This window comes from Coturnix japonica, chromosome 4 (assembly GCF_054131305.1).
Source record: "Coturnix japonica strain WE chromosome 4, WE-NBRP24, whole genome shotgun sequence".
NCBI lineage: Eukaryota > Metazoa > Chordata > Aves > Galliformes > Phasianidae > Coturnix > Coturnix japonica.
Genome location: NC_140666.1, coordinates 24,887,774 through 24,912,904, shown reverse-complemented (window position 1 = coordinate 24,912,904; position 25,131 = coordinate 24,887,774). Strand labels below are relative to the sequence as shown.

At 47.6% G+C, this 25,131-nt stretch overlaps 1 protein-coding gene across 3 annotated transcripts; it reads left to right on the top strand.

Moving 5' to 3' along the window:
- Positions 1-938: 938 nt before the first annotated feature.
- GPR50 (G protein-coupled receptor 50) lies at positions 939-25,131 on the top strand. Of its 3 annotated transcripts, XM_085546385.1 has the most exons (3): positions 939-1,640; positions 1,949-2,005; positions 20,616-25,131. In XM_085546385.1, the coding sequence occupies exons 1-3, from the start codon at positions 1,069-1,071 to the stop codon at positions 20,701-20,703; spliced, it is 717 nt and encodes a 238-aa protein (XP_085402511.1). In that variant the 5' UTR covers positions 939-1,068; the 3' UTR covers positions 20,704-25,131. The 3 variants fall into 3 exon arrangements, with proteins under 3 accessions (XP_085402511.1, XP_015716295.1, XP_032300313.1); XM_015860809.3 differs by lacking the exon at positions 1,949-2,005 and having other exon boundaries at positions 1,401-1,640; XM_032444422.2 differs by lacking the exons at positions 939-1,640; positions 1,949-2,005 and adding an exon at positions 13,396-13,540 and having other exon boundaries at positions 20,616-22,736.

The following is a 25,131-nucleotide window of genomic DNA, read 5'->3' as shown; positions in this document are numbered from 1 at the left end:
ATCATACTACTAAATATGTATGTATGTCCATATGTATTTATATATAACATAAGTGAGGCCAAAGACTTTGGGCATCTTCGATGCTTCCATGGTTGCTCTTGCCCAGGACATTGCCCAACAAGCAGCCCTGCTCTGCAGCTGTGGGAGCAGTGGGTTTATGACACCCTGCATCAGGTCATTCAGCAACTGTCTGCTCATTGGCACCATAAGGCAGGACCCCATGGGGCACACAGCTTGGCAGCTGCCTTGATGGGGGCTGGGGCAGTGTGAGTGGGTTTGATGCTGGCAGGAGATGGTCAGTGTGGTGTGGGTTTGCTGGTACTCTTGAAAACCTCCCAGCTGGCAGAGATGGCATCACACACATCTGCTGAAAGCGCAGCTTTGCCTTTGATTTCAGCCAGAATTCCTTAGGTTCAGCAGCCAGCAAACCTGAGGCACCTGCATTTCAGCCAAGGTCCTTGGAAATCACAGCCCACATCTGAAAACGTCTTAAAGTGGTGAAAACAGCACAGACCAGACCACTTGGAAGTCAAGAGCTGCTGAAAGGACGTGTGTGGGAGCTACGCCGAACTGCAGGTGAGTCCTGGGCATGGACACAAAAGGCTGTGCAGAAAGAAAGATGTTCAGTATAGACTGAAAATATTTGCAAAATTGTGTGGAATTCTGCAAGTCCATGCAAGGGATGGGATAGGATAGGATAGGATAGGATAGGATAGGATAGGATAGGATAGGATAGGATAGGATAGGATAGGATAGGATAGGATAGGATAGGATAGGATAGGATAGGATAGGACGGGCTAGAGAAGAATAGAATAGTTCGGGAAGAAGGAGCCTTTCATGTGTCCAATTGTCTTTCATTTGCTGCCACACACGTAGGTTAAGTCTTTCCGAGCTCACAAAGTCTCAGCACATCACTGAAGGTTCTATCCAAACGCCTCCTGCACACTGCCCCGTTCGGGCCAGCAGCCCCCTCCTTTGCAAGCCCGTCCGACGGCGCGGGGCAGCCGCGGCTCACCGCATCCCCACTAAAACCCGCCTTCTGGCTTTGCTTTCTAAACCGAGCGGAGAATGGATGCGGCCGCGGGACGCACACGTTCGCAGAGCGAACCCGACGGCGGAGCCTCGCTCTCCCATTCACGGCGGGACGGAGCGAAACCGAGTTTCCAACGCAGAGGGTGCGGGGGCCGCCCCGCAGGACACAGACCGCGGCCGGCGGAGCAGCGAGCGGCGGTGCACGGTGCACCCCTCCGCTCCGGACCTCCGGGCGCATCCCACCGCCGCCGCGCGGTGTCGCCGTCGGACAGCGCTGCCGCCTGCCCCGGCCCCGCTCCGGCCCCCCCGCCCCGCCCCGGGCCGGGCAGCGGCACCGCCCGGGGGAGGGGGCGGCGGGAGCCCCCCGAGCCGCGGCGGGGAGGAGCGGGCGGCGGCGGCCGGGGCGGCCCCGGTAGGGCCGGGCGGAGCGCGCATGGAGCGGCCGGGGAGCAACGGGAGCTGCTCGGGATGCCGGCTGGAGGGGGGTCCGGCGGGGCGGGCGGCCAGCGGCTTGGCGGCGGTGCTGATCGTCACCATCGTAGTGGACGTGCTGGGCAACGCGCTGGTCATCATCTCGGTGCTGAGGAACAAGAAGCTCCGCAACGCCGGTGAGCGCGGGCGGGCGGGGGGCGGCGGGCGGAGCGGCACCGTGCCCGGGGCTCCGCCGCCCGGCAGGACGGGGTCCGGCCCCGCACGGCGGCGCTGCCCCTCTGGGCTCGGGGCGGTGCGGGACGGGCGCTGGGCAGCGGGGCTCCCGCCGCTCCCCGCCGGCCCCGAAGTGCCCCGGGCTGCTCGGACTCACTATCTTTTTTTTGTGTTTTTTTTTTCTTTTTTTGTCTTTTCTCCCCCTCCCAACGTCGCTTTTTTTTTTTTTTTCTTTTTTTCTTTTCCTTTTTGTTCTCCAACTTCTTCGAAGTTTTGTCTCCCAGAGACAGCCGCAAATAAAGGAGCCCGTCCTCCGGTCGCGATCCAGGTAAAGCCCTCATCGGTTTCAAGAAGAGAGCCGGGTAGGAGCAGGGGAAGCAGGCGGAGGTAGCGGGACCTCTCAGGTCCAAGTGGCAGCAGAGAAGAGCAGAGCTGCTTCTTCACGGTGCTCTGAGAGTCTGCTTTGAGGCTTTGTGTGTTGGTTTGTGTAATGAGTTAATCTAGGAAAGTGATAGCGGTGGCGATGGGTTTTGAGGGTGTCCTCCTTTTTGCCTTCGAAGTTGTGTTGTGTGAGGATATCGGTACATAAATGGCTCCGAGGGGAGCCGCACACAGGCTGCACGGTGCTGCTGACCGGGTACTGCGGCACCGTGCCTTGTGCTGAGGGTACACTGACTGCTTTTACAGCCAGAGGACATCGAGTGACCTTTACTTTTATGGCTTGTTAAATGGTTTGGATGAAACGTCTCCAGTGTTTATAACAAGAGAAAGTTAAAAGCATTCTGGAGATGCTGATCTCTCTATCTTCTGTAGATGTGGAGTTACTCAATAGAGTTCTGTACAAGTAGGGGCTGTACCAGTAGCGGATGGGACAGCAGCTGATGATTCCTGGTAGCACAGTGTGGCTGCTGGTTGGGGCAGGGTAAGGGGCAGGAGCTCTGCTGCTGAGTCTCTGTGTTTTCACAGGCATAAGGAAAGTGCCCCATGGTATCCACGGTACCTAAACACACATTACGTTTTCCATTGTCTTCAGCTTTGTTTCAAAACGTGAGCAGTGTGAGCTTGTGGGAGGTGGGAAGGACAAACAGCCCCCAGACTGACGGTGGTTTGTTGTCAGCTTGAGAAGCGAGTGGATTGAGAGCTATTAGATGCTTTCATTGCCTTTCACTCTCTTCACCCCTTGAACTTCTGACATCTCATTTCCCTGGAGTAACACTCAGACACTCATGTGTATGGAGCTGCTCATGTAGCCAGGGAGCTTCAGACAGGCTTTGGTGTGTGTTTAATGTGCAGGACACTGAGAAGGCTGAGGCGAAGGTTGTGCATGAGGCAGAGCTCTGCTCCGCTGGTGGGAGAGGTGTCCATGTGCCTTTATGGAGGCAAATGAGGAGGAGTGAACTTTTCTGGCAGCTGGAAGTCCTCACAGTCTGACCTCTAAAACTGGCCAGGAGAAACCTCTGTGCTCTGCTTTCCCTGTGGGAAGGAGGACGTGTCAGACGGGTGGTGATACTCCCTGTGTTGTTGCTAGATGGAGCTGAGCGTAACTTCAGACCCATGTGGGAAATAGCAAGTGCATTACATGGCGTGTGCAGATGCGCAGCCAACAGGGAGCTCCTGCATATCTGAGAGTGCAGGTTGTCATTTGTGAATCCTTCTAGCTTTACAAATGTGAAAACTGCACTAAGAAACAGTCAACGTTTTAAAAGGATGAGCCTGTTCTTTGGGCAGAGGCTGTGGATGTGCACTTCCGTAGCTCTCCTGAACTTTGTGCAAACAGAGGCACGCAGCCAAAGTGTGCATTCTTTGAAAGCCCAGTGCAGCCTGGAGCTTCCCTGCAGAGAGCTGCTCTGCTGCCTTGCGGCTCCTGTTCCTTGGTAGAGATGTCGTCTGTTCAGGGAGCTGAGTGTGGGTGTAACTCCCTCAAGCCCCCTGGGCACTGCTAGTGTTCCATCCCCTTACAATGCACACACCCAGCGCTTGTGTTTGTGCTGGGGGTTTAGTGGGATGCTGTCATACCAGCCCAAGTCAAGTGCCACGCACAAGTCTGCACGCGTTATGTCAGCACAGTTACCTTTGTCAGCCAAATGTATGCTCTCAGAGAAGCCCTCAGATGGGTCTGACAGGCCCTCCTCCCTCAGAGCTGTGCTGACCAGCACTAATTGCGTTTCCATCTCCTGTGCTGCTTGCTCTGCCCTTTGCCTGACTCTGTGGGCTGCAGCCAGGGTTATCAGCCCGCGCTTCCTGGGTCAACCCTTTGCCGCCTGAGAATGTTGGCACGGCGCGAGCGTTTGTGTTTGAGTGGGCTTTTATTTATTGTTCCAGGACCTCCGGAACTTCTGCACTGCCCTGTGACGTGTTTCTCTGCTTTCTTTTACAAAGGTCCTTGTTAGCGATGTGGGGAGCTCCCGTGCACGGCCTCGTTCCTAGTTTTGCAGACCTGAAAGGTGTGCGGCAGGGTTGAATGTGGCGTTGCTCTTTTTGGATGGAGAAGGGCGGTGCTGAAATCTCTTTAAACATCTCCCAATGAACGCTGCCACATTTGGTTTTATTTAGGTGTATTTGTTCAGTTATTTTGGTGCCTGGTTGGTTGTGGTTTGGGGAAGTCGACCTTTTTGAGGCATCATGTTGGACCACGTTCTGTTTTCACATCTCATGCATATGGGAGCTGTGACTGGTTTCCTCCCAGCTCCTGCAGGATTTCCTTGTCCTAGAAAGCTGCTGACTCCATGTAGGTGGTTTGAGAGTACTTCTTTCTTTTTTTTTTTAGCACCACAAACCTTCCAGCATCTGCTGACATAATTTCTCTCTGTACATTGTGGATATCTACTTTAAGGAGCTGCTCATCTGTTCTGCCAGCTTGTGGTGCAGAATCCCACCGTGAGCACTGATCTCTCCTGGCCCGTTTGGATGTGGGGCTCTGTCAGGGAGGTGATTGCAGCTCCCTGTTGGGCTCAGCCTGGGAGAGATGCTGCTGGTCAGCCCTTTTTCTTGCTTCAGTGTGGCTGTAGCAAACAGCAGGCTGTGGGGCAGTACAGTGTTCCCCAATTTGCTCCGTGGGCTCTGGGAGCTGGGGGTGTTGGCCAACAGCAAGGGGAACATGAGGAGGATGGGGAGAGACCCCATGGCGACCCAGCTCCTCAAAGAGAGGCTCCAGGAGAGCCCTGCTGTGGCTCTCAGGACAGGCTTTGTTTGGAGCAGGACGTGCCCGCAGCACAGCATGCATGCCCCAGACAAGCTGTGCTACTTGGTGCTGCAGGTCTTCACACACTACGCTCGGATTAGTTAAAGTGAAGTTCCTCTCATTAGGAAATCTGCATTAGACTCATCTGCAACCCCTGGGGTCTCTGCAAACTGAGCTTTGCCTTCTAGGCTGGGATGCCATGAAGAAAGCTCATTTCCGTGTGGTGTCAGGAAGAGAGAAGGTGGGCACACACACTCTGTTTACTCTTCTTTTTTTCTTTTTTTTTTTTTTCTTTTTTTTCATTTCCTTTCCATTTTGTTTGCTTTTCTTTCTCCTCTCTGGATGGGTAATGTTTAATCCCATCTATACGCCATGGCAGAGCACAGCAGGAGGATGGGGCCATGCCCTGGGCAGGGGGTGAGGAGGGGAATGCTGTGCAGGGTCCTGCACGGTCCCACAATGGTGGCACTGCTTTGTGCTTTCTGATGTTCATCCGTGCTTGTTCCTGAACATTGGAAGTTTGGGTTTAACCAGCACATCGGTGTCTTCTGAGACCGTCCACTCAGTGTCTTCTGCAGAAGCCTCAGGTCTGGGTGTGTTAAATGACCTTAGCACTGTGTTTGGGCTCAGTTCCCTAGTTGCACCAGCTTGAGGGTGACCGGACACCCTGGAGCTCACTGATGGGTGCTGGGCAGCCAGCCCTAATCACCCATGGCTCAGCAGGGCTGTCAGCATGCTGTGCTTACAAGTCTGGGTGAGCACCAAAAGGCCGAGCAATGCTATCTGCTGCAGCCTGCCCGGTCCTCCTGCAGGACAATCAGATGGGAGCCGGGCACCAGCCTGCAGGAGTGTCAGGTAAGTGGTTTCTGTGCAAGGAAACGAGGGAGTCAAACTGTCTTGCCCTACCTAATTGGGACAATTAGCTAAATAGATAATGAGAGGAGCTTTCCTGGTGTGGCTTTACTCTTGGAAACTGTTAATTAAAATCTTAGTAAATCCCAGCCTAGACAAAGCCTCTGTGATTAGTGTGGGAGCAAGAAGTAACTGGTGGGTGAACACCAGCATTGTGTCCCTCAGCACAGGCACTGCCTTCTCCGCCTTCTCTGTGGAGTCTTTAAAATAATAGATTTGCTTTGGAATAAATTATACAGAAATGGAAGTGGAGCAGCGGGCAAGCAACAAGTAGGTCTTACAAGGAGCGAGACTATTTCTGCCTTCTCACGGTGGCATCTGTCCTTCCTTATTTACATTTGGACTGCAGTTCTCTCCTATCCGCTTCCTTTTTTGAGACATTTCTTTTCCCTGGAGCAGGCTGCAGATCTTCTGGTGGATTGTTAACCTTACAAAGCAGTTGGCAGCTGCTGGGGTGCTCACTTTGCATTGATGGGCCAGTCCATTTTCTTACCTTCTGAAGAGATGCTGGTGTCCATTTGCTCTGAGTGTTGAAAGGTGCCCACTTTTCCTTGCACGTGGGCTGAAATCAGACAAGCAGGCTCTGACACTTCTTTTCGGTTAAATATGTGTCATTTCTTGTCAGCAGTGTATCTGGGAAACTTATAAAGTCTTTTTCTCTTCATCCGTGGTTAATTTTGCTTAGGACCTGCTTTGATATGAAGTCAGTGGAGCCAGGCTTTTTTTACTTTAGAAAGTGGAGGAAATACTGCAGATTAATAGGAGATGTTTTATTAACGTCACCATGGGGGAAGCCTGATTCAAGATTTTATCAGTAGAAATTTCAGGCTGCCTGGCAGACTTCCTCCATATGTGAGTGAGTCTGAGTGGAAAGCTTTGCTTGAATATGGCCTTGAACTTGAGATCGCTTGTAAGCTTTATTGAGATCTGAGTGTGCACATATAGATGCTTAGAGTTTAGAAGGAACCACTAGTAAGATATCACCATAGTTAGTGTTTCAATCTGTATATCTGTTCTGAATAACTTTGCTTCAAAAGCTTCTCTTTACGTTTCAACTGATTGTTTATGGCAACCAGCCTGTAAGGCAAAGCACTGAGCAAAAAGTGCCGAGGGTACCAAACACATGGGATTATTGAGACATGGGTAAATCAGTGCCTCACATCGGCTTGTGCTAATGATAGTGCCCATTTAAAGAAAATGGACCTTGTAATTCAAAGTGTTTCAGAACTAATAGTAATAATTACATTCTTAATCACCAGGAGGCAATGTTTTGTTCCCTTGATGCTGAGGAAACCTTAGTGATGCAGGTTTTACACTTCCCTAAGGTGTAAGCCTCTCATTTCTCCAAAGCAATCATGTTGGATATGTGCTGTTGTGTGGGATTATTCCCCTCTACTGAATGGGGAAAATAAAAGGTCGCAAATTTGGCCCTGTGAGTTGTTTTGGGAAGAGTGTGGTTTGACTTATTTCTGCAGTAGGGTTTTCTGTGCTTCCTGTAGAGCTCTTTGGCAGCAAGCATGGAGCTGATGCTTGCTCTCACGTCTTGTATAATGGATGCACTCGGGCCGTTCTGTATGCAATGGGGGCTTTACTGTAGGCAAGACATGCACCTGACCTGGTTAACCAGGGCATCTGCATGGACCGCCAGGCTTCTCCCACTGGTTTGTCTCTGGTGGAGCCTCAAGCTTCAGTCAGCTGTTACCCAGGCAGCATGGCTATGGCTTTGTTGGAGATCCCTGGACTAACAGCAAGTTAGGCTTATGTGATGCAGGCTTCTCTTGGAAGAGACTCAAAATCAGTCTGTTTTGTAAGGGTGTGCTTTTGTTGAATCAGTTGGGTTTTCTGGCCACTGTTTGTGCCTGTGCTCTGGCAGCATCGTCTCGTGTAGGTGCAGTACCTTCCCTCCCTTCCCAGCCTCAGCTACTGCTTCCTCGCCTTATCTCTTCTTCCAGTTACCTTCATTAACTTGTTAAATGAAAGCTTTATGCGTCAACCACTCTGTAAAATTTTCTTGCGTATTTATCTTTTAAAAATGAGTGCTCTCGTTAGAAAAGCGAGCGCGTTGTATTAATATTACATGTGAGTGTGGAGTGCTTGGCTGCATGTCAGGAGGAGCGCTCCCCAGGGCACGCTGGCTCATCGCAGCCCAGTGTGTGTTCTCTGGGAGGCAGCTGCTGCTACTGGCAGTGGGACAGGGGATGGATGACCCCCTAGCTCTGCTCCTGCTCTTCTGAGGGTGCACGTGAGCCCTATCGTCTCCACAGAGTAATCCAACATGGTAAGTGGCTTTCTGAACACTACTCCATTCTGGTGGTACTCAGTGTCTGAGGCATGGTTTATATACAGAGCTGAAACTGCAGGATGCTTAAGCAAAAGGAGAACAATGACAATACAGAAGATTTCTACAGCTTATCCAAGACGCCGTGTATTGCAGCCCTTTGCCTCGGGGCTCTGTGTCATTTCTGGGATGGGCCGTGATTTATTCCTTTCAGAATACTGTGCATATTCATCCCAATTTAGAGAGCAAATTTAAAATGGGGGAGGATGTAATGCTACCTTACGATCAAGCATTTTATGGAGTTGTGATTTTGTGTGGTGCTTCATGCTCTTTCTCCTCCTAAAACCTGAAAATTGGATGGTTCATGCGCTGGATGTGATGAGGGGTTGGAAGAACAGAAAAGGCCCAGAAACAAGAGCTCAACTTGCGATGCTGCCTGCACACTGTTGTTAAATAGCCGTCTTTTAAGGCTGTGCTCCTGATGTTGCTGCTGCAGAAGCAGTGAGATTGGCTGTGCTCCCTCTGGGAATTGCCCGGCTGGGAAAGTCCCTGTGAGAGGGGGGAATTGCCTGGGGACCTCCTGTGCTGAGGGGGGAAGCGATGCAATTGGCATAGCTGCAGCGGTGTCTGGCTGTTCCCTGTCCTTTGGAATATAGAAGGGTCGAGGAAGAAATGAGAGGAGAGGAACAGTAAGAACTGCGGGATGTGGATTTATGACTCTCATAATAGGACTTGTGTTTGCAAATGTTTTTCTGCTTTTCCCAGTAAGGTGCAGCAGCCCAGTTCTATTCTCCCTGAGAGCAAGATCATTTATGCTCTCAGCATGGATGTTATTTCCAATTTTCCACATCCTTTCAGTGTCTTAACAGTCTCTTGTGAGGATAAAGTGTGTTTATTTTGTTTTCCTGATGAAGTTGTGCGGTGTCCTCCCATTAAGGCCTCTGTGATCATGTATCTCTGGGAAATGAGTGCAGATAGGTCATCATTTGTGTGGTATCGTGTGCCTGAGTCTGAGCCTGTGCAATTACCTAAAGATTGAATACCCCGTGAGCTATAGAACCGCAAAAGTTTGTGACTTCTCATCTGGCCTTTATCCAATATCTAGTTTTGTCTTGGATGTGATGTGGGTAATGAAATATATTTTGCATTATGTCATTCTAGTTTCCAAAATATATCTCTGGAGCATTGGTAAACTCTGAATTCTGTTATCCTGGATAGAAAGATTTCTTGGATGCTTCCATAATGACTATTAATGATAATTATAAGCATATCATTCTTAGGCTCTTGAATTTGTATCTGCTGGATGTTTATGTGACTGTTGCAATAGCCACAAGTGTTGATGTAAACAAAAGACCACATCCATGGAAAACAATCTGTGAATAGGCAGGAGACAGCTGTGCTCTCTGGAGCAGGGCTTTGCTCCCCTGCTTTTACATAATATCACCAGAGCTGTTAGCTTCCCAACACATTCTCGCTTTCACAACATGGGCAGAGTATGCTTTGCCTTCCTTCACAACAGAACCCCCAGCGTGTATAACAATCCCAATATCACTTCTTTATTCATCATGCACTTTTGCTGGAGGTCATGCGAAGGAGGAGGTAATGGCAGGAGGTGGAGGCACGTCTGCGGTGTGGGAGGGTCCCACCACCCTTGGGAAAGTTATGGGGTGGAGCAAAGGCCCTGTGAATGCTGGCTGCAGTGGCTCATGTGAAATGCTTCCTGCCCTTCACAGTGTCCCCAGAGCCAGGGCTGAGCCCTCTGCTATTGAGGAGATGGGTGTTGCCTTGTGCCTGGAAGGTGACAAAGGAGGGTGCGATGACCTGCAGAGACCTCCTGCACAGCCTCAGCTACCTTCAGCTTCACCAAGGAATGAAAAGGGTTTGGCATCGCAGCAGAATACTTTGCCCTGCAGTGCTCACTCAGAAGGCAGCTGGCTGGTCGATGTGCTGGCACTGATGTTCCCAGCAGCTACAATGTCCATACAGTGCTTCCAGAATGCAGGACAGGGTGTGCAGGCTTCACACTGGGGTGGCAGGCAGACAGAGCCTGCGTGGACTCTGCCAGCCCTCCCATTTTCATGTTTCTGAATTGTCAAGTTTCTCTTTTGTCTTGGGTGGAACAACACAGACCCAGCTCCAACAAGCAGTCCACCTTCAATGGCCTGATAAATTGTCCTTAATTTTTTGGAATAGGTTAATTTCATTTAGGTAAGGGGAGGCTAAAAGAACAGGCTTCTCAGGGCACTGCCAAATCAGAAGATGAAGTCAGCATCAGATCCATTAGCAAACCAATTTGTCTGTGCTGGCTAGCACTACTTCAGCCTCCTTGTCTTGCTTTTTCTTTCTCGAGTGGCAATTTAGGTAACCCTCAACCTTTCTGCTGTACTGTGGCATTACGCAGTGGTTGTTCCACTTAAATCTGGGTTTGCTGCCCTCCTAACATATGTATTTTTTACAGGTTTAGCTTATTTCTTTATACTATGGAAACCATTTCTTCTGCAAAGGGAGTTTTTCTCCAAGAACTCATGGGACTGAATTCCCACGCAGTTTTCTTCCTTTAGGCTGAAGGATTAAAGATGGGTCAGTTCAACCTGAAACTGGAAGCGATTTCTCACCAGCATTGTTATTACCTCTGATTTTTTCTGGTTTTGAGCATCATTCATACTATAGTTGAGCTAATCCCCGGGCTCCAAAATGAAGCCAGTTTTCCCACAGGCCAGTTCTACATTGTGTATGTATGAATTTGTTCCATGGTCCATAGCTTTGTGAAAGCTGAATGTCCTGCTTTCCTGGAAAACTTGGGTCACCCTATACCTTTTAGATGAGTGTGATCACAAACAATATCCCCGCTCTGCTGGAAACCATTGTTTCCATTGTGTGGAAGCCTGGGTTTTTGTTGGTTTTTTGTTTTAAATGAGTCATCCACCCTGCTATAAAATGGGAATGAAGCTGGCCTTCAGAAACAAAAATGACTGGGTAAAGTGGCTGTATTCAGTGCATCCAGCTTAGAGCATGAATGGTTCCCAAGTGGGAGCAGCAGGTCAGCTCTGGGTACAGCAATCCAAGTTGGAGTTCATTAGGAGCTCCTCTGGTCTGCACGACTGCCATCATCATCCTCTAGTGCTGGCAGAGCAGGGACCTGAAATGCCAAGCAGTGGTTTGCTCAAGACTGCGTGAAGAAGATTGATGCTCCAGACCCATCAGCATCCCTTTCTCCCAGCTGAATGCTCGCAGGTTTTTAAGTGATATTATAACACCAAGTGAATAATGGTGAAATTCATTCTGGCAAGATTTATGACTTTAATATTGGAGGGTTTTAGTTTAGTACCAGATGAATGTATTCCTAGGGTTTTAGCCACCGCCTGGGAGTTAACAGTTATCTTTCAATCTGAAATCTTTGCCAGGGTCTTGTGTCACATCTGCACTAATGACACGTTTCTTTATAAAAGGTTGGATTTCTTCATGTGGTGTTTTGAAACTAAATATGAAAGGGGGAAGGTGGCCCTTAATTTTAATAAGTCCTCATTAGGTTTAGCAGCTGCTGTGAGCTCTGTCTCCCCTTTTCAGCTGCATTTGCCACTTTGACGGTGTGTTTCGGGCTGTCAGGGTCTTAAAGGGTTCTAATAAAGTGCGACACTTTTTTTTCTGTTCCCCACAGCTGTTATTTGTCATTTGATATAAATCTGCCTTGTTACAGTTTCATTCCCGAACAAATGATAAAAGGACAGTATCAGAAGGCAGCGCTGGCATGAGAGCTCCCACTTTGTTCCTAAGGCAGAGGAAGCCATAGTTCTCCTTTTAAAGGCTTTGTTATGTAGCTGAATCTGGGAAAGACTCTGAACTGCTGGGGGAGACCAAAGAAGACTTCTTGCCCTGTTCTGCCCTTTGCTCCTGCCTCATCCCAATTAGCGACAGCACTCCATGCCCTGCACTCTTGATGCTGAGACACTGGCTTCTGGTGCAGACTGTGTGTTTCGTGGTGTGCAGCCGATGTTCTCCCTGTGCTTATCTGCCTGGGCAGTGGCCGTGGTGGCCGGGGCATCCTGCCCTGTGCCTGGCTGCAACCTGCTGCCTGTGCTGAGGCTCTGTCCTTCTGTTACTGATGCTGCACACCCTGATACCTTTGAGCTCTGATGTTGTGCATCATCCTTGCATTCCTTAAAATGCACGCAGATGTTTGACTGAGCTATTTCAGGCTGTTGAGAGCTTCACATGGAGCGCAAGGACAGTCCTGCAGGACTGAAGATGACCTCCTGGCTCTCAGGTGTCAGTTGAGCTGCATAGGTAAGGGCACAGCCGCTGTGGGTGCGTTCACATCCCCACCAGGAACATGCACTCACATCAGCCATGCTGCCAGCTCTGCTCACAAAGCGCAGGGTGTTTGCTGGACTCTGCTCATTTTCTCATTAATGTGCAAAGCTCTCACACGTTTCCGGCAATGTGCCAAGCAAATTTTCTGGCAGAATTTCTGCAAAGCTCTCTGCAGCACGCGCTAAACTCGTCTTAGATCTGCCCGTACTGTCTGTGTTCCTAACAGCTTGATATGGGGGCTCCCTTTGGATAAGGAGGTGGACAGCATGCTGTGAGTTTTTGTTCCCTGCCTTGGGGTTGTGTGTTACACTCCTGCTGGGGACTAGAAATTCCCAACCTTTCTAACCCTGTCCAAACAGCCCCCTCTCAGCAAGGTATTTTTAGTGATATGTGATACTGCAAAAGCCCTCAACACTTCAAAATGAATATATGAAACCTGTGTTTGTATTTGGGTACAAAGATCTCTCGTAGACACCTCTGTATTAAGCCCAGCTTTTGTTTCATACTGATGTAGCTCCTTAGATACTTCATCACTTTGGAGCTTGTTGATAAAGATGCCTCACCGGGGACAGCTAACAACGTGGGATTTCAGCAATGAAAGGCAAAAATATCAGTGAATGCTGCTAAGCGGAGGAAATGGAGGGTTACAAATGATTCTGAAGAGACAGGGAGACAGGAATTTGTATTTTATGCTTGACAAATGACAGCACTTTAAAAATGCTGTTTTTAGACAAGGAAAGCTTAGCAGTAAGGAAGAGGACTTTTCAGAGGTGGCTGAGTGAGTTTTTTCTTTCAAAAAAAATGGGAATCTTGACCATTTTTGTTGCCTTTGGAGAGAATGGCAGATGAAAGAGTGTCCTCTAAAGCTGACAGGAGTTGCGGCACTTAGATGGCAGAAGACAGTGTGAAATGCCAGTGCTCTTCTCTGCTTTATCCTGCCTGGGGGAATTGGCACACTGGCTAGCAGTGCTGCTGCATTCTTCCTTGTTTCTAGGCTTGCTCAACTAGCTCACAATTAAAACCTCTACTTGCAGCATGTGGGATAGGAGGCTGCTTGGATTTGAGTGAGGGCAACGGCCTTCGTCTTCAGTACTCCATCTTGTGGATAATCTTTAGGATGAGAAGCTGTGCCTGCAGGGATGATCAACTGACCTCTGGGGTGGCTTTCAGCTGTATTTCAGGTGGGTTTCTTGACCATACCCCAGCCCTGTGGGCACTGGAGGGGGAGGCAGTCTCCCCAGCATTCAGTGACTGGCTTAAATGTGGGGCAGGCATTTGAAGGGCTGCACATAGTCCTGTCTCTAAGCCTGTGATGGGAGTCATAAGGCGAAAGTTTCAGGGTACCACTTTGAAGTCTTCTGGTTGGGATGTTAAATAGTTTCAGAGAGAAGAAATCCCTGTGATTTATTTCTTGCTGAGAAAACTTCAATAGAGATAAAAAGAGAGAGGGCAGGAGAGTTTAAGGAGGCACTTAAAAGCCCCATGGCTTGATGGTGATTATGCAACTCTAAAGTAGGTCTGCCCCCATCATTACAGACAGGAAAGTAGGACTCAGGGTATTTCTTCATTAGGCAAACTCAGAGTTTCTCTGGTTCATACAAATGGCATTTTTTCCCCCCAGAATCTATTATTCTTTCTAGTGTTTGTTGGTTGGTTTTTGCTGAGGTCAAGATGTTGCTTGTGAAAGAGCAGAATCCAGCAGTGCTCTTGTGCTGGAAGCTGTTGGTAGCAGAGGTGTCTGCTCAGCTCCATTGGCTGTGCGCCATGAATGCAAGATCTTCCATTTACCATGTGTATTTCTGCTGGCACATGTGCCTACTCATTGAAAGACGTTGTTCCAGTAATTTAAGTGTCATAGTCCCATAAAATCTTATCCTTATTTATCAAATTGAATATTAGCCACTGTTAGACTTTCTATTGTGGTGGGTGTTGGAGCACATCCATTTAAGCCACGTCCACGTGTGCTTATGTTAGAACAGGTTTAGTGTGGACTGCCTTTCTCTTTTAGTAACTGAACACACTGCACCTCAGAGATGACTAAATGTCACAAGGCATTGGGGAAAAAAAAAATAGAAGATGTCCTCTTGTAATTCACTGGGGACTCCCCATTCCCAGGAGTTTCTCACATCATCAGTAGCTCTTTGTTGCCCATCCTGGACCCAGACTCAACTCCAGACATAGTCCTGTAAGCCCTGTGGAATATCTAAAGCAAAGAATGCTGATGATCTGGGAAACATTGTTTTTGGACTTGTTTCTGGGAAAAGTAAAAAGGTTCTCTAGGGCTTGCTTTGGTTTTGTTGTTGTTTTTTTTAATTATTATTATTATTATTAATTTGATGTAATTTTTTCCAGTATCCTTATTATTATTAAATCATCTTGAATTGTTTGCAGTGGATTTTGGCCAGTGCAATTGTATCAGAGTCCCTAAAGTGTTCCCAGGTGGAAATAACTCTATTTGCAATGGGATTAGTAGCTAGTTGTGAATGAACAGAAGGTCTAGGAAAGATTTTCTTTCACTTCCTGGTCTCCTCCTTATGTGCACTGCTTCTCTCACAGTTCTCTAGCCGTGGCCAGGTCAGCAAATGATGGGTTTGTCTTTCTCCATCTGTGATGCAGGCAGTGTTACTCCTCTCAGCAGACTGTGAAGGATGGTTGAACAGTAATTGAGGTAGCACAGACTTTTGCTGTGCTGGGAAAGGAAGCAGTTTTCTTTAGAATGACTGAAAATGAGATACGCAAGTCACGCACACAAGCTTTCTTCAGACGTTTAAGCCCATTTTGGCATCTCTGAGCTGAGGATGCTCAGAGCACAGATGCTCTGTTTTATCATATGTACACAGTGTAACTCTGTTCTGTTATCTCGAGGTTTTCATTATTATTCCTCTAATTATTGATCTAGACTTAGTCTTTTTATAAATTAATTTCCTTTTCTCTAGAAATGGCCTTGTTTTTTGTATGACCACTGACTTATTGTCAAGTCAGAGTCTCTGAAACAGTATTTGGGTGTATCTTGGAAAGGTCATCTGGATTTAGTACTACAGCATCTCCTGAGGGCTGAAAGTAACTGGCACCAGAGAGCTGACCCCTTTTTAAAATTCTAGAAGAGGAGGGAATTCAACTCATTTTATTCAGCTGAGACTCATCGTCTGCCTTTCATCTGCAACATACCAAGGGCAAATGCGCTGGTGTTTGCACCGCTTCCAGTGTAATGGTAAGCAGTGTAGGGAAAGATAGGAAATCCTGCAAGCAGGGCTGGTCTTCCATTTCCAGCCCATTTCCACAGACTGATGAGCTCAGATCTTGCTTTGAAGCTGTCTGGCCTTAGCCAAATGAAAGTTGTGAGTCTCTGGAGTGTAAACATTGCAAATGATTGCCCTTCACTGCACTCAATTAGAGCAGCTGAAGGCATGGCTCAGATATGTTTTTGACAGCAATACAGTTAAAGTTCATGACCTAAAAGTGTCTAAAATCCAGTCCTCCGCCTAGCAGTGTAAGCAGTTCCTTTCTCTAGCTAGCAGACAAAATAATACATGGAGCAGAAAAAAATGAATGTGATGGAAGTGTGTGGGAGCTGGTCCTTTTTAGTTCTGTGATTACAGCGGAGTTTTCCCATCCTCCAGGAGCAAAGCTTCTGACCAAGCCCCGGGGCAAGGAGCTTCCTTGCATCCATAGCCATGTGCTGGCAAGGTGGGCTCTGAGGCTTCCAGTCATGGTGCTGAAGGGATGCTGGGCTGCCGTACCCTCTCTCCTCCAAGATATGGTCATGCTGCGAGACATGGCAACACTGAGTGCTCACACCTTTCCTTCTGGGCATGGTAACAGCAAAACACGCGATGGTGAATGCAGAGCTCACTGCTGCTCTCTGATGTCAAAGTTGTGTGGAGAGAGCTCAAAGAACTTTTGCCAGGAAAAAGTTAAATTATCCTGCAGTGTTTTACCTTTGTCTAAGACCTTCGCTGTGTCCTTACATAGGATATTTCCACAGTCTCTAACCTTACATCACAAGCATGCTGCATGCCCCTGGCTGTTCATTACCCTCAGTATCGCTTTATGCAGCACAGTCAGAATTTGAGAGTGGCTGGCAGCCCCACCGCCTTGTCTGCCCGGCTGCAGGAGACCAGGCTTTGTGCCCTCTTCTGGATCCCAGGGGAGCAGTGATGTGGGTAATTGATTAGATGCTTTTTTTTTCTTTCACTTCTTTATTCTTGTCTTGGAACAGGCTTCCTAAGTACCCAAATGAAATTCTCAATTAGAACGTATGGATTAATGAATTAAGCAGCAAGGTTTTTTTCCTGTTGCCTGGACCTCAGGGAGGGTTTCTCAGATTTTCGCTTGGGCTCCCCTGTCAAATACTTTCCATGTCAAAATGTCAGTCTGGACTTTATTTGCCATTTTGTTGCTGTGTGTGTGATGCTCTCAGGGCAAGTTCCCCAAGCAGCCCAGAGCTTGTGTGGAGCAGCAGCACTGAGCACAGGCCCCGCAGGAAGCTGAGCTGATGCTCTCTGAGAGGGCACTCCGTGCCCTGCAGTCATCCTTCACAGCTCCTGATGCTGGAGATGCTCATCAGTGAGGGCTGAAGGTCCAGAAGCCACAATCATCACAGTATTATGATCAGACCGAAATCCAAAACAGTGATATGTGACATGACTGAGAACACTCGCTTCCATCTTCATGTTGCAGAAATAACCAAGTTGTTCTGGAAGGGGTTTCTGTGAACCGCTGCTTTGTGCAGAATCCAACCCCACTCCGTGTCTTCAGAGTGGCGGTCTGTGTAGTGCAAGCAAATGCATGGCAAGTGGCAGGTGAAAACAAACACAGAAAGGAGGCTGTCACAGCTAATAGTCTTATTGTGTGCTGAATAAAGCTTTTAAGACTTTATCTGTCTTGCTTGGGGCAAATGGTGCATTTTGCTTCTGTTTAGCAGTGAGGGTAAGCTTTCAAAGGTTAAATAGAGTAAGTGGTCATCAGAGGCTTGCTTTACAGTTCTAGCCCGCTAAAGTGTTTATGGAACCCTATTATATGTGTATATATATACCTCTGAAGATGATGTGGGTCTCAGTTCCACTTTTTTTCCTTCTGGACATGAGTCATAGAATCCATTCACATTGGAAAAGCCCACTAAGATCAACCAGTCCAACCCCACCATGCACACTACCCGTGACCCTCAGTGCATGATTCATGAACCCCTCTGGTGCCTGTGTCTCCCTCACTTCCCTGGGTAGCCTGCTTTCTGTAAAAGCTGGGAAGAGAAGTATAAAGGTTTAGATGCTTCTTATTGCAAGCAGCAAATAGAGAAGTGTCGCCACAAACACACACACTGCTCGCCCTAGCAAACTTCTAACATTTTGTGTACCTTAGCACAGTTTCTCAACATATGCTCTTGCACCTGCTGCTCTCCTGCTGTCAGTCACTGCCTACAGCTGGGCAGAAGCATGGCACCTGCTCTGCCTGCGGGGCAGAGCCCTATGGCACCTGCATGTGGCCTGCTCCTGGGTCATCTCCTCCCTACAGGGCTGTGACCCCTCTGTTTGCACAGCGATGCTCAGTTAATCTCTGTAGAAGAGTGATGTGTGTTTGTCTGGCAGTCAGGTGGTGGCTGGGCAGCCTGCCATCGGAAACCTTTCTTTGTGCTTGATTGGTCTGCAGAACTTGTTGCAGGACTTCCACGTGTATGAAAGCTAGTGCCAGGCCCTGACAGTAAGTCCTCAGATAACCCGCGTGGTCAGATAGCGTCCATAACAGCTGCACATTAGATGGCTTTGCATTCAGTGCTGAAGTTCACAATGTTTTTAAATAATGAGCAGCTAATTTCCACACGTTGAAGGGGGCCTGTTCTGCTTGGAGGCATGCAGTGTGCCCCCTCATTGGAGTACTCAGTCATTAACAATATACTGGTTGCCAGGATTGGGAAAAATTTCCTGAGGGGAGGTTCTGGTGCTGAGGACCCCCTTTGCCTTTTGCTGAGGAGATGTTAGTGACTGCAGGAATGTGAATTTTGCTGCAGAGTAGTGCTCCTTCTCTGGGTGCCTACGTGAGCTCTAAGCCCAATTACAAGCAGTTCTGAACTTGACATAAGCAGAACTAATTATGTGGGGATCAGGTTCAGTGATTGCATTTTAAAAAGCTCTAAGCGAGGTATGAAATCAGCAAAAAGCACAGTGCTCAGGCAGGGCAGCCCCACAAGTGGTGTGCTGTGTTAGGGCTGTGCATGTGAAATCTGTCCTGCTGAGATTTCAGCCTTTCACCTGACCTGTGCTAATATTTGCTTTAATGTGATGCTTCATGTCAGCTGCCTCAGCTCTGTGCCACTGTTGGGCTGTTCTCAAGTCTGGACTGTTTTCCAGCCGGTGTGAAGTGTGCTCTGCAGCCTGATGGGAGCTGTTGACTGGCACTGATGGTTTTTGTTTGGAACAAACATAGCAATGAGCCAACTGCATTGACAACACGGCTGTGGTTTCCAACAGCCCTTGGGTATGGTTTCCAAATACCAAAACCAGTGACCTAGCTGAACTGAGCTCTCAGAGATTCTCTTCACATATACTATATGAAAAACAAAAAAACACTTTTTTTTTTATTCTTATATTTATTGGTTGAGATAATCTGGTAGAGAGCAGGCTATGAGGGTTTGAAGAGAGGGTGCTGGTGTGATTCGTGGGCTGGGGTGTTGCTAGCAGTATGTACAGGCATAGGTGTTAGCACCTTATATGCGTTAAACGTACTCTCTACCCACACTCTAGTAATGTTTTTCTTCCTGCCACTGCAGACATACCCTGCAGGTAATGATGTTTGGAAAATGGCTTTCCCTAGTGTGCTGTCCTCTCAGCATCGTTGAGTTCCTCTGGAAATGGTGATTTGTCTAGTCATCAGAAAGCTGCACTTTGGCAGATAATCCCTTCCAGCATTACGGCTACTCCTGTCATTCTGCCAGTTCTCTAAAGACCTCACACTTCCTTTCTTAATGTGCTCCTCTGGTCTGACTGGCAAAATCAACAGAAAAGCTTTTTCCCTCCTAAAAATACACCAGATTCAGAAAACAAGCTGTACCTCTGCAGCCATGGGGCAAAACAGCTCTTGGCCGCTTCTACATCTCCTTGGCTTCCTCATGCTGGCTTCTGCTCAGCAGTGCCTGGGCTTGGCAAGCTGCAGGGCCCTGTTGCAGAGGTGATGGTGTGACTTGCACAAGTGCCTTGGCATGGTCTCTGCTCTTGTTTGCATCTGCTCAGCATGGATCCACGGGAGCCTGGCTTCTGGTCCCTTCGGAAGGATTATTTAATTTAGTTTCAGGAACAGTTTCCAAAAGCAGAAGAGTGAATTCCAAACCTCTTGGTGGTGTTAAGGTGTACCTTACTTCTGCAGCCCTTCCCAGCCTTTGGAAGCCACTATGGGAAGTCACGGGTTGCACGGGCCGTTGGCTCTCCATGCAGTGCTGTTGGCAGATGTCTTCCTATGTGGCGTGTTAGTTTCAGTCCAGCAAGGGTTAAATTACTTAATGTCTGCACAGATTCTCTACTCTCCTGGTTTTAAAAGCCTAAGTGGGCAACCTGCAGCACATACACTGCAGAGGTAGTTGACAGCAGCTTATTAATCATATTCCCTGCATAGGCCCAGACCGTGCAGGAGTGATTGACCTTTCCTATTGCTCTGAACAATTTTAAATATTAAAGAAACGGGCAGAAGAACGAGATAAGATAGACACATAAAGGCCGACTGCACTGTCTCCTGGAACACATGCTTCTCAGTATGAGCACTGCGAAGTTGTGTTGAAAACTTAGCTTTTCATTTGCAAATGACCAGAAAAAACCTTTCCCGTGCTACTGCTGTCAGTATAATGAACAAACTGCTGAAAAGTTAACCTGCCTGCCCCAGTTCTTTAGCCCGTAATGAACAGAGCTTCTGTGGATTTGGGGGTTGGACCAGACGGTCTCTAGAGGTCCCTTCCAACCTAATTCATTCTGTGATTCTGTGAAGTGTCACTGTGTGATAATACATGAAGTGTCGCGTTCAATGTAGTATTTAAAGTAATGAAGCTCTCTGCAGGACAGTGCTTGTGTAGCTGTCTGGTGGCTGCTGCCGTGCTGGCCTATTAACAAGGAGAGCAAAGTCTTACGAAACTTAGAGGAACTTTTATATGGTTTCAGACTCCAAACGGTAGGTGGAGTGAAGGCTGTGAGCAGTGAGGCTGAAGAGGAGCTCTGAGCTGGAAGCTGACTGTCAGATCTGTGCTAACTTCTCATGGTCTCTTCTCCTTTTTCGTAGGCAACATCTTTGTCGTCAGCTTGTCTGTCGCAGACTTGGTAGTCGCGGTGTATCCGTATCCTCTAATCTTGAGTGCCATTTTCCATAATGGATGGACTATGGGAAACGTTCACTGCCAGATAAGTGGGTTCCTGATGGGCTTAAGCGTCATTGGGTCGATTTTCAACATCACTGCAATTGCAATCAACCGCTACTGTTACATCTGCCACAGCCTTCGGTATGATAAGCTATTCAACCTGAAGAACACCTGCTGCTATATCTGTCTGACCTGGACGCTCACGGTGGTGGCCATTGTGCCAAACTTCTTTGTTGGCTCCTTGCAGTATGACCCCCGGATTTACTCTTGCACCTTTGCCCAGACGGTGAGTACATCGTACACTATCACAGTGGTGGTCGTCCACTTCATTGTCCCGCTGTCCATCGTAACTTTTTGCTACCTTCGGATCTGGATTTTGGTGATTCAAGTCAAACACCGGGTGAGACAAGACTGCAAGCAGAAGATCAGAGCTGCTGACATCAGGAATTTCTTGACTATGTTCGTGGTTTTTGTCCTTTTTGCTGTGTGCTGGGGACCATTAAACTTTATCGGCCTTGCTGTTTCAATTAATCCTTCCAAAGTGCAGCCACACATTCCAGAGTGGCTTTTTGTCCTAAGCTATTTTATGGCCTATTTTAACAGCTGCCTCAATGCTGTGATCTATGGGCTGCTTAACCAGAATTTCCGAAAGGAGTACAAAAGGATATTGCTGATGCTTCGGACTCCCAGGCTGCTCTTCGTTGATGTGTCCAAGGGTGGGACAGAAGGGCTGAAAAGCAAGCCATCCCCAGCCGTAACAAACAACAACCAAGCTGAAATACACCTATGAGTCAGAAAAGCACTATTTATTCTGGGTTACACTTGTATATATAATATATAAGAGCCTTTCTGCCTGTGTATTTCACAGCTGATGTTGCTGGATCCCAAACAGCTACCCCTTCTCATGCAAGGAAGGAGCCTGCAACCTTTTGTGCCCAACTTATCACCGTGACAGCACGACCTTGAGTAACAGTTTCCAGAAGAGTAACAACTGACCTTTACCTTTTATTTTCCTATACCATCTTTCACTGTGTGCCTAATTAATTGCTTTGGTTGCTTTTGTCACAAGCATGCCAATACCCTTGAAAAGGGAAGCACTCAGAGAGCATGGAAAAATGCATTTGTATTTGAAATGCAACTTGCAAAATTGCCATATATTTCGAACCAGCATTTCCTTCCTCCCTCCGAATTCTGTTCTGTAGCTTAACATAACCCAGGCTACAGCAATCAAAGTGTAAACTGCATGACCTTCTCAGTTAGGTTAGTAACAGTATTCACCAGCCGGCAGACTTAGGAACACATTGACTTCCACTGTGTGTGCTCATTTTCCTTCTTCTTTTGTTTTACAATGTAGTAACTAGGCTGGGCTAGAGATGAGGCAAGCAGAAGCCAGACCTCCTGAGTGTCAGATGTGCTCATTTTAATTGAATCTCTGCAGATATTAAGTACCCTTGTACTCTCCTTCCAGGCCATGAATAAGAGTATAGCACATGACATAATCTAATTGCAGGAAGATACTTGGATCTTGCTTCTAATTTGGGCAGTATCCTGTCATGGCCAGCATCCATTCCAAGTATCTCTCAGAAGTCCCTTCTGCATTAACATCATACAAATGATAAACACAGCAGAGTCCTATCCATTTAATGCATGTGCAGGCTTTTAATAGAAGAAGAAAATGAGGTTCCAGTAATATTTACACTTGCAGATGAAAGCAAAAGGGTAAGAAAGTGTTGGTTTCAGACTCTCCTTTTGCCCACCATATGGCATGAACTTGATGGGGAAAAAAGTGGGGTATTTTCTTCCATTTTATTCATGTACAAAGTAGTGATTAATACACAGGAGTTCAAAGGGGAAAACTTGTTAAGCGTGTTCATGCATCTGTTTTCAGTTAAAGCCTGAACTCTGTTGTCTTTGTTGCTTTAACGATGTTCCGAGTGCTAAGGCCAGCATCACATTAGCAAGAAGCACAGGGGCAGAGATAAGGCTGTTTCTTTAACGGAGTGTGTGTAGGGAGGCTGGTTGCTGTCTTTAAATACGACTTTGTTTTTCCTTAGCTTTACTGCATATTCATCTCCCTGTGGTTTTAAATGGGGGAATCCTGCTTTGAGACATTAAATCAATATAGAACTGCCCTGATGCAACTGTGTCCTCAGGATGGCAGACCTGTCCTGGTGCTGGTCTACTGTGGCACAGCAGGAGCTGTGCAGTGGGTGGGAGCAGGTCTGAACCCCGTGTGTGCAGCAAGGAGAGGGAGAATCCCTGCTCTTCGCCAAGGAGAGTCTTGTTAAGGCACTGACCGTAGACCAAAGCGGGACTGGTTCCCGGGGCTGAGCCTTGAAACACTGAGAGCCAGACTCTGTAGCAGCAGGCTGGTGCCTAGAAATGGAGGTAGGTAGGATTTACAGAAGACCCTGGGCAAACCAAGTGCCTAATCCTTAGCAAAGTTAAGCCATTTGTGCATCACTTGCTGAAAGCGTCTTGTTGCTTGAACATCCCTACTGCTGAATTCTTTGAGGGAAGAAGAGTTTAAAGAAACTAAGCCTCTTTGTAGATCAGGCCAAGAAACACTGTAGAGTGCATTGCTTCAGTGAGGTCTGCTGCAGTGTGAGTGGGTGTCCACGATTTCATGGTGCCTTGGCACTTTGTGACATTTTCAGACTTGAACATCTTCACAGCTTCAGATAATTATTGTTTTAAAATGCACTGCAGCCAGCATCCCATAATAGGAATCAAGCTGAGTTCTGTTTTGGCCTCTTAATCTGCCTGTGCATGGCCAAATAAAGGTATATTGACCCTCAGAAATAATGCGGTCTGGTTGCTTTACAGCAAAGCCAGTCTGGATGAATTCACACCATTCTGTGCAAACAAAGTCGTTTCAAGTCAAACTTGGATAGGAAAAGCACCAAGGCGCCTGGAGCTGCAGGGAGTTTCTCCTGGCGCCCAGGGAGATGTTCGTGTGCTGTGACCAGTCCTCAGCCCAGCATGCAATTGGCCAGCAGTGTTAGTCAGAATCACGTTATCAAGTTATCTAACTGCTCAGTACCGACCCAAACCTAAGGCACTCCTTTAAGGCAGTCATTTGTTTTTACTTTACAGGTTTGCCAAATGTCTCATAGTCCCCCACAACTGGGGCTTCATATTGTGGTTCGTTGTCTTTGCAGCTGAATGTTCAATGCAGGCCACGTGATGTTTTTTCTTTAAGTTTGGATTTGCACTATTTCTTATTCAGGCTCCAAGGTAACAGCCAGCGAGCATTGAACCAAATAGAGTAAGCCAAAGAGCTCCCAGCAGGCAGGTGATGGATCCTCTGCTGGCTCCTCGTAGGATGAGGAGCACCATGGGCATCTTCTGGGGACTCACAGGGTCACTGCTGAAGTGAACTATGCAAAGCGATGGGGCCTCAGCTTCTCTCCTGCCGTAGGTCTGAGCCCTGTGCAGGGCTTGCAGGGACGGGCTGAGTGAGGTGGGTCCCTGCTGCCCCCAGCATGGGGATGGGTGCTGCAATGGGCTCCAGAGCTTTGACAGCACCAGGAGCTCACCCCAGCACAACCCAGTCAGGACACCGAGCTGTCCCAGCAGGAAGGTTCCACCGCCACGGATGGGTTCCTGAGCAAAGTCCTGCCAGAGGTGGTGGTCCTCACTGCCCAGCGGATAAAGCAGGGATTGTGGCTTCAAACAGAAAACACTGTGCCAGTTGCTAGCACTTTGATACAGAGACAGTACTTAGGATAGGATAGAGTAGATTTTTATACTGAGTTATTTTAAGACTGCCCAAGCAGCTCCTTATTTTCATGCTATAAAATGGTTAACAGGGTAGAGAGAGTTTATTTTGTTAACATTTGTTTACAGAAAAACTGAAGTGTTTCTTATACTGGGAAGGAATCCTGAGCAGAGTCTGTTTCCTTCTAAGAATCTAGCTTGAATCCAATTTGAGCGTTCAAGGAGATCCCACATCTTAACCTGTGCTCTGCCAGTTCCACCTGTCGTATACCTGACCTTGAGTTTCAAAAATAAGGCTGACCTCTCCTAGGAAAAGGATTTACACCACTTGCTCTGGATCTGGTGTGGTGGTGTTGAGTAGAGCCTGGCCCCAGGTCCTGAAATTGTCACAGTGGGCATGAACTGCTGGAGAGACAGTATTGTTGTGAAGGAAGACGAATCTCCTGCTACAAAGAAATACTTCGGCATGTTGGTAACAGATGTTGTTTAATCTATTTAAGAGGAATATAACTGGTATATTTATATATGAATATATATTGCATATGCTGTTTCCACTTTATCATTTGATTAAGAAATTTTCAGTATACTTCCTACTGCAATTATTTGTTCATAAAGTAGATTTGTTCCCTTTACCTGTTAAAGCTGTAATAAATTTCCCACTGGACTGTTGTTTTTTTTTTCCCCTTGGCAGTTATTTTTTAATAAATATTTGAAACAACA

Excerpts from the sequence above, each read along its gene's own strand:
- GPR50 (XM_015860809.3), top strand. The coding sequence starts at position 1,466 with ATGGAGCGGCCGGGGAGCAACGGGAGCTGCTCGGGATGCCGGCTGGAG. Across the intron at positions 1,641-20,615 it reads CAAGAAGCTCCGCAACGCCG|GCAACATCTTTGTCGTCAGC; the intron begins GTGAGCGCGGGC and ends CCTTTTTCGTAG.